Source organism: Aptenodytes forsteri, unplaced genomic scaffold (genome assembly GCF_000699145.1).
Source record: "Aptenodytes forsteri isolate BGI_AS27 unplaced genomic scaffold, ASM69914v1 Scaffold57, whole genome shotgun sequence".
Taxonomy (NCBI): Eukaryota; Metazoa; Chordata; class Aves; order Sphenisciformes; family Spheniscidae; genus Aptenodytes; species Aptenodytes forsteri.
Genome location: NW_008796220.1, coordinates 4,324,888 through 4,334,377, shown reverse-complemented (window position 1 = coordinate 4,334,377; position 9,490 = coordinate 4,324,888). Strand labels below are relative to the sequence as shown.

Genomic DNA, 9,490 nt, shown 5'->3' with positions numbered 1-9,490 from the left:
CAAGTTAATGCATTACCCTTCATAAATGAAAGATGACACTACTGACAATATCTTGGGCAGCTAAAAAGCTCAAGGAGCAAGTAATATTTTCTTACGGGCTGTACCCACGGTAAGGGGTGAGAGTTGTCCAATCTTGTGCCACGTTCAGCGTTGGCTCTCTTAATATTGGTTCAACTCCATTCCTCCTTTTCTAAGGATTTCCAAAAGCCAGTAATTTACAGCAAGTAGTTTACCACAACAGAAGAGCAATTCCTAATGCTCCTTCTACTCACAGGGCTGCTTTGGAAGAACTTTGGTCACTAATTTTTTCCACAGTCCTGCAACGCGTTTGTCATGAGTTTATAGGGCTTCCTGAAGTAATGTCATTCTGTCTGCTACCACAACTTCAGTCAGTCCTCAGCCACAAGGTAGGTCTCCAGTTTTAGCCTAAAGGTAGGTATTATTTACTGTTCTGTATTGATATAGCCAGCCTTGCATCTCACATTGGTATCAAGTAGGAATTAAGCCAGGCACAGTTAGACATAGCCAACAGAACCCACCCAGGAAGGTTAAACTACTTGTTCTTGATACAGTACCAGGTAGAGATGAATTAAAAGGTGGCACCTCAGCAGTCTTTTAAGTCAGAAAAGGGCCAAAGACCAGATCGTGTCAGGGTACGGACACCTGTTTTAAAAGATTTTTTTCCCCTAGGCACTTGGAGTTGTGCTTCTACACACACTCCCCCGCACGGCCGAACCTCTGCTATGATGGCTAGACCGAATACCCCTCGACTCTCAAACACCTCCTCAACCTAAGCAGAAGTCCTCTGAAGGGCACAAAGGCTGGCATACTTCAACAGACACACGCACATGCTTCTCCCAGAAGGAAGAGGTGTGATCTGCGCTTCCCGGGGCTTCGAAAGACATTCAAACCGTGACTCCCAACAAGCAAGGAGGGTACTCCAAACCCCGAACCAGGAGCATCAGCCTCATGCTTTGCAAGCTGGTCCAGGCTGTTTGCATGCTTCAAGCTGGGAGGCATGTGCCTAGGCACCCAAAAGGGCGTGGTTTGTCCTTTTCAGCTCTTGCAAAATCCAATTACCCAAGATATATGAGCAGCTGCTTTGACACTGCTCTGAGAAAGCAAACAGTCAGCAATCAGGAACATCTCGGAGAGCTTCAATAGCAGCCAAAAGTAAGGCAGCTGTGAAAATCTGTTTTTAGTATTTCCTTTGGAAAAATTTAACAGACTTCTGCTAATTTATGACTTTAATGAATACAAGGTATTTATTTAAAAATTCAACAGATGCTTTGCTACACAACTCAAAGTCAAACCTTGCAATATATTACAGGTTTTCATCAGAAACTTCATTCCCCTGAAGCAACATTAATGAAAAATATTATCTTCATGGTGATTGTTTAAGTAAATTTTAAAAAATAAAATAAGTAGACCACCTTGTTTGCAAACAAAAGCTTTTTAGAGAATGTTATGAAGTTTGAATAAAAACCTTGCAGTTTAAAAATGCCCTTCTGTTGTTGTTCTTCATTTGCCTTTTGCCTCATCCACACCCCTTTTAGACATGCCATACTCTCAGTCTTCAGTTCTTCACTATATATTTAAGAAGTGAAACAAGCATGCATTTATCCCTGTTACTGAGTGGCTCTGAAGATGCACAGTAAGGTTAGTTCAATATGGACCAACAGGAAAAAAAAAACAACACAAAACTAATAAAGAGATACTGAGAAGTTAAGATTCCCAGTTACACTTGCAAAGAAAACTAGTAAGCTTTCCAACTGTTTGGATCCTAAGCCATCCTGACAGTCAGGAACCACAGCATCCCAGTGAGTAAATTAAAATCTGAAAGCCTCAAGGGGGACTGTATAAATAATAATACACTTCGCTCCCACCGCCCAAACTCCTCCTGCAAATAATTTAATGGCATATACAACATTCCTGAACAGAACCGAGCAGACATTTCAACAGGTTTTTAAACTTACTTTATTTGCTGAGTTTGGATAGCATGCATCATTTTACAGCACCGGTAAACAAGTCAGTGAAGCATACTGCTTTTAGGAACTTGTACTGTGGAATGTCTTCAAAACCATTACCTTCTCCCCTCCACTCTAGTACGTAACACTAGCTGAAGACAAGACAGACATATATCAGGGCAACTTCCTTATGGCTAAAAATACTCATAGCAGCGACTTTTAAAGGAGGGTTTTATTAAGTCATTGCACTTGGGTCATTTATTGCTATAGCGAACAAAGGCCATTAAATAACGAACACCCTTCATTTGTGGTTTTAACTGATTGTCTTGTTCTGTTCGTCTGCCACAAGCCTACATGCAGACACAATTTCTGTAGAGCAATCCATTCCAAGATTTGTTTCGTGCTCTAATCACAGTGAAGAGCTTGTATAACAAAAATTGGCTATTCCATTAGGCTCAATTCTTGCTTTTCATCACCTGACTTAGAGGTATGAGTTCTAAGTAAGAGTTTAGTGTCTGATGAAAAGTATTACTGCTGCACATTATTCCTCAACATAAAGATCTGGCTCAAGTCTTCATTTGTGATGCATCTAGGCAATTAAAAGTTAAAAGCATTAATATTGAATCAGCTCATTAGCAACGTGACTAGCAAGTATTACCTAATACTTGCGTAGTACATTAATCAAATTTTATGAACAGTTTAAATCAGCAACTGACAAACATCCTCCAATTGACTTTTTGATGTTTGTATTTTATGATGCATCAACTGTGGAAAAAGTATACTCTCAAGAAGCAACACTTCCATGTCACTTGAGCAAGTGACACACTAAATAATTACTATATTTATGACTATTCCCATGAATAGAAACTTAATTACTTCTCTTACTGGTGAAGCTGCCAAACTATGTGGCATGTTTTTGTCGTTTAAATTCTAGTAGACCAAAAGGAGATCAGGTGATTACTAACAGAAATAATGCATTTGACTGGCTTTCTAAAGCTGTATGTTTTATTAATTCTTTAATCAAATGAACACAGCAATAAATATCATTGTCTCCCATCACTTTGCATATTATTTGTGTATTACTCTGGTGCACAGTGTTGAGCTCAGGGGTTAAAGATAATGGTCATCCACAAGATTTCAACTGTTTTCCACAAAATGTGAAAGACGCTGTCTTGGAAACCAGCACAATGCTGTCAAAGCAATTGTTCCAATCACTCATTAAAATACAAAGATGTTATTAAATTTAGAGGTACACAATATACTGATAAAGTTTATGGCATAAATATATAAATATTGAGACCTTTTGAGAGTATCAAAGTTCCAAAGGGATTTATTTGGAGACATATTATAAACAAAACCTGACTATTGTAAAAACAGATCAAGATGCATATTTAACCACTAGAAAGACTGATGACTTCAGCTTAGATGCACAGAAGCACAGACGTTGTGATTTAAGGTTTACTTTTTCATGCTGTAATATTTTAGGCACAACAGGTTGAGTTAAGACTGGATTCTAGCCTTGTTTCTGTATTTCTTGCATTTTGTGGTTTTAAAAGTTAGTTTTGTCATAACTTCATGATTCAGTCCTAAATCCCTTTTTAATCCAATAGTGCAAGCGACAAAGTGTTCTGCTAAACTACCCAGATTAGATCATTCGTTCTTACCACAATGCATAGGTGTTTCAACTGCTTCACTGAATTAACAAATTCCTATCTCATTACTCAACTTATAAACAGCATATTATTAATATTCTCACTGCAGACAGGCACAACAGCATAACCCTGGGTAAGACTGCCAAAAATTATACAAATACCAAATATTCCCTTTTGCGTGTAGGGGGAACGTAGTGATTACAATTACGATACAGTTATTCCATCCCTCCCAACAGACTATTTTACAGATTAGTTGTAAAGATAGATCACCCTATTTATAGTATAGATCTCTTTAAAAATTAAGCTACAGATATTCAATAAAAATCTATTAAGAATTCCCTCTCCTTTCTATACAGATTCAGTAGTATTTTCAAGCAAACCAAAAAATAAGGTCTGCAATTCCAGCACAGTAAGAAATAAGGCCTCTTCTATATTGGCAAGAAAATTACACCATTATTCTTTTTTGTTTTCTTATCTCTCTGAATAAAAGACTATATTCCTTTTTTTTTTTTACTATATTTTTTTCTTTAAGACTGTAGAACACCAGCATCCATTATGATGAAATAAGAGTCAGTTCTCCTTGTGTTCAGCTTTGAATTCCTGGTGAGTTAAAAACATTGAGTCCATAGCTGTCTCATGTAGATGTTACTGCTTTCTTCAATTTTTCTATTTCAAGCTGGAAAATGGACATTTTGAAAAGAAAGAGAGTCAGTATCAAAGTATCAATAATTTACAATTTCAGAGCTTTCATCAAAATTATAACCTTTTATGTCAAAGACACTTAAGTAAATAAAATCCTAACACAGAAGCATTTGACAGCTCAATATTTACAGCTGATTTTATACTACTGTATTGCTAAACAAACAAGAATTTAAAATCATTAAAAATTTGCCTATAGTTCTGGTACATCTTGTTGGAGAAATTCACTCTGAATAAAGTAGCCAAAGCTGGGTTGCGGAATCACCTGACACGTCCCCGCATAACGCTGCATCATCACCTCAGACTAACTTACTAAAGCAGACTTCATGCAAAATACCGTGCCATGATTAATTTGTAGGTCTTCAAATGGATTTAGAGGATACATGGAAGTTACCTCCTCTTCATCCCCAGTGCACATTTAAGGCAACTTCATTGATTGCTTTAGAGACTCACTAGAGTTCTTCTCAAGTTTTGAAAGTAGCTTTGTAGTCAATAAGAAGTACTGTTTCACAAATAAAATGCCCTTTTGTACCAGACTGAAATAATGTTCTACAATGAGCTCATCCTATTAACTACTTAATGGCATCATGTTGTAAGGCAGGTAGCCTTCTTCATCAATAAATTGAGAGGAGGGGAGTTCATTCATAAGGAAATTTTTCAGATGCGTTCTGTTCTTTCGGCAAGTTATCCACTTAATATTTAAATAGTTCACCAAAAATTTAGGAAAGTTTACTTTTGCCCTGTTTTTCTTTTGATTACATAAAGGAAACTTGTCCTTCAAGTCTTACAAAAGCAAAGTATTAATCTTCTCTCTTGGAACGTGGCCAGTTGGACATATTTCTAGCGAAGAGCAGAATCTAGCAACACTAAACTGAATTCACATCCCAACACCCATACATATTGTTAAAAATAATTTTCCAGATAAAGAAAGCTGAACTAAGATGAACTGTGAATCTTCTATATACATCCAACTGCCTCGTGAGGCATTCATTCAACCACACAGTTACACAGCAATAAAAAAAAAAAACAAAACACGGTTGAGCAGGTTCGTTAAGACTTTCCTGTGGCACCAAATTCCAGAACACTGCCTACATACTTCTAAACTTTAGCCCCCTAAATAGCTAACATTACCTCCAGATTACTTCGCAACAGCTTTTCTTCTTCCAAATCCTTCTTTAGTTTTTCCAGTTCTCTCCTAATAGTAGTTAAGATATCAGAAATACAAGTTAGAAGGGGAAAAAATTTCACATTACTGAGAACAGGAAGCACAGGCCTCATTTAAATTTTACAAGAGGAATTCACATAACAACTGTCTGATGCTACATCTTATAAATAAAACTTAAATGTAAGTACATGCCCACTAGTGAACTGGTACTCAAATCCGGTGGACCACGAGCTTCCACCAACTCTCAACACTTCTTACCTATCACTATGCACTTATCCCTAACTTACAATCACAATTTTAAGTAGGCTACTTAAAATTTGTACTGTTATTTTACTTGGAGAGTTGAATTTAAACCAAAATAACCTGGCAACTTCTACACAGAGAATAGAAATTCTTTAGAAAAAGAAGTTCCTAAAACATGTTTTATTTCCTATGTTCAGGCAAGAAAGTGCTAAGAATTATCCCCAAGTTGCTGAAGAACTAGTTCATGAATCTCCAGAACTGATAATTTACTAGATTGCTTTGGAGACCAACTGATCCTGATGCTTTATAACCTCTCAAGAGGTCACTCTAAAAGCCGGTTTGGTTAGCACTAGTCACCATTTAAATAGTACCAAAATGAACATCTGTGCTGTAAAACTAAGAACAGAAGAGGTAAATTTCCCACAGATTGGTCTTTACTATGTTTACTCAAACACCAATTACATTTTTTTTTCTACATCATTCACCAAACACAACCCTACCCACATGCGCACAGACGATGGGGTCACAATGATCACCAATTTGAAAAGCTCAGTAATATCTTTCCCTACTACCAGTCATGTCAATACTGCAATTACTTGTGCGCAGTGATACATAAGGCCAGCACATGTGCTTATATTAAATACCACAAAAATTACCTACTTTTCCTTAGAGTGGAAGTACTAACTGTTTAAGAAATATTTTCAAAAAGCTGTAATGAATGCAGGAGCACAAAGTAGGACAGAAAAAATGCATACAAATTCCAAAAATACTCTGACATTAAATTTGTACGTATTTAGGACATCTAGTTGGATCAACTTCTAAAGAAAGAAGTTCTCAATTAATATTAATATAGAATAGCTTTTTATTTTTAAGAAGTTTGGCATTAAAGACATTTGGAAGATGTCGCTATATCCCTTTGCAGATTGAGAAGGAAAATATTTACCCATGTTCTTTCTTCAGTGTGTCTACTAAACCAATCAAATCATTAATCTGAGTCCTGAGCTCTTCCACAGAAATCTTTTCATCATCTGTTTCTCCTTTAAATTGGATGTCTCCAGGAAAAAAGTTGAGTATAACAGAACTTGGTCTCTGAGATGAAGATGGAATTGGTGGACCAAATGGAGACGGCTGAAAAAATAAATCAGTAGAAAGCTAAGAAATGAAGTCTTTATGAACTGACCACTTAGAGCATACAGGTTGTACTGGTATGGGAGCTACATGTGCACAAGTTTCCTTCATTTTCTACCCAAAAGGTAAAAAACAATGTCCAGTTCAAATGGACTACTGTAGCATATGAGATAGTTCTTTTATACAGCTCTTTATTAAGCATTTCCCTGAGGTTCCTGTAGTTACTAAAAAAAAAGTACTCACACTAGACTTCTCTACACTTTAAAAAAAGTGTGATTTAATGGAGCCATTGGTTCATTATAAGCAATCTTTTGTGCACCTTTCTGATCTGCTCAGTTGTTCTGTCTGTCGGGAGACTAAAGGCTGAGCAGACATGAAGCTTATTTAGGAAATACCACCATAGTTTCATGCTACCTGATACAATAGTTCTCATCAGAACTGATGTACTTCATACTAAAGCATAAATGAACTTTATACTAAAATTTCTACTATGAACTTTATACTAAATGACACTGCTCACTTGCATTTAAATACAATAATTTGCATTTAGATGGTTGCATCAATCTAAACTGGAAATATGAGCAAGATGAACAGAACACCTAGCTGCCTGGTACTTCTCTAGCTGCTTGGTATCATACCTTTTTTGTTTCAACTGACTTTGGTTTGGCACTTTCTTCTTCTTTCTGCACCTTCAAATTTTTTTCTGGACTCACATTTTGACTTGCCTGGTAAACCATTCATAAAAAATGAAAAGGTTTTCAGAATTAAAAAAAATTAAAAAGTAAATAAAAGAAGAACTGTCAGGTTCCTAAAGATGCAATAGTAAAAATAAAAAAAAATAGAATAAAATAACCAAACAAATTGCTAGACCACCATAGTTTTCTTTCCCTGCCAGTCAGAACTTTCCTTCCCCTCAATACTCATTCAGCTGAATTTAAATCAAACATAGGAATCTTGGGCAGGATTTTCGAGCGTCTCTGCAGTACTTAACAAGTCCTTGATGCTTTTGGGAGCCTGCAGGTGCTTCCATAGACACAGACATTAACAGACAGTAATTGTAGATGGTAACTGGCACAACTGAACTATACAACATCTGATGATATAATTTGATTTCAAGGGCTCTGCATCACCCGATTCTCACGGTCTGACAGTCTCACGTCTTAGCACATGAGATCACAAGTCCTGCATTACAGCAACATTAAATTACAAATTTATTGTGGCCAAAGACTATATATTGTCAGGCTTGTAAGGGACTGAAGACACTTTCAGAGTTGTGGGTATGTACAACACCTGTTTCACCATCAGGGATGCTAGAAGAGCTGAGTACTTACTGCAGTAATACCCCACAGAACAGAAAAACTCCTTCAGCTACAACGCAGTTGTGCCGTTTCTCTTACGTACACTTCCCTCCTGGGAATGGATATTCCTGTAGACAAAGTCTATAGGAACTGAACCTCTGCGGCATTTTGCATTTCGCTCTCAGGTAAATGGTTCATAAGACTGTTTCCCAGTTCAACCCTGCTTCCTGGGAAGTTAGTTCTTAGTTCACTGCTAGGAAAACACACCAAATATACTCACAGGACTACTGCTATGGAAACGTGAAGGCAACCTCCTACCAGGCATCTTGGGTCGGTTTGCAGTAGGGTGTGATAGATTATCTGAGGTAGCTATTACATCATCAAAGCTTAACAGACCTAGAAAAAGATGAAAATACAGACCACCATCAAGACCAGAAGGTTTTGCTGCATTCTTTTTTATCACTTTTTTCCTTAGGACAAAAAAAAAATTATCAGAATTCTTATCATTTCATAGATTTTCAGCATATACAACACGAGCCATACAAAACAGCTACATGACTTTGGCATATCTGGGAAACCACATTTTCCCCCTTGAAAAAAAATTAAGAGTTAATTCAACTAGCATTTAAATTCAAGTTCTCAACAGAAGTGCTGTAGTAACATGGCAGCATAAACCAGACCTAACAAGCATCTGGAGAAAGATATATTTATGACTGTTTTTTTGAGAGGTGCCATATTCAACTACTTAAAAGAGCGTATTTTCTTGTCGCTAAACTTGCATGAAAAGCATGAAAATCCAAGTTTAGTGACTAAGACAAAAAAATAAAAGCAACATGGTAAAGTACATGTCGACCAGTTGGTGAACGTAAGTTAACAAGACATTAACTGCAAACATTTCTGTGCAGGGCAGTTTTTTCCTATGCAGTGCTTTGTCTAAAGAAAATACATGACTTCACAAAGTCTGTAATAAAACATTTCAAAACTCCATTCTTATACTTTATTAAATCATACAGATCTCTCTGCTCATTAGTTTCTTTATGCTCTAGGTAAACTCTCTCTTAGATCAGTAGAAATTCTTTACATCCTATGGGAAGGGACAACCTTAGAAAAAAAACATTAATAGGAAGAACAGAACATACCTAATCTAGTAACATAAGTAGTTCACCTAGTTAACAACTCAACTTCTTAACTGTTTCTCAATAATAATAATAATACTTACCTGCCAACAGATGTGCAACGAGATAGGTTTTTATTTAAGCATCAGCGTAAGATTATGGGTATTATATACGTTTTTACAACACAAATTCTTTAGACTTATTTTAGAGACTCTAAACGTTT

The 9,490-nt window shown here is 36.5% G+C and overlaps 1 protein-coding gene across 1 annotated transcript in view; it reads right to left on the bottom strand.

Moving 5' to 3' along the window:
- Positions 1-1,959: 1,959 nt before the first annotated feature.
- Positions 1,960-9,490, bottom strand: part of CD2AP (CD2 associated protein) — a 135,764-nt gene continuing 128,233 nt past the window's right edge. The window contains exons 14-18 of the mRNA XM_009289011.1: positions 8,433-8,548; positions 7,493-7,579; positions 6,670-6,854; positions 5,450-5,513; positions 1,960-4,295 (exon numbers count right to left, since the gene is read on the bottom strand). Coding sequence (XP_009287286.1) covers positions 4,254-4,295; positions 5,450-5,513; positions 6,670-6,854; positions 7,493-7,579; positions 8,433-8,548 — 494 coding nt within the window. The 3' untranslated portion in view covers positions 1,960-4,253. The remainder of the gene's footprint in view (positions 4,296-5,449; positions 5,514-6,669; positions 6,855-7,492; positions 7,580-8,432; positions 8,549-9,490) is intronic.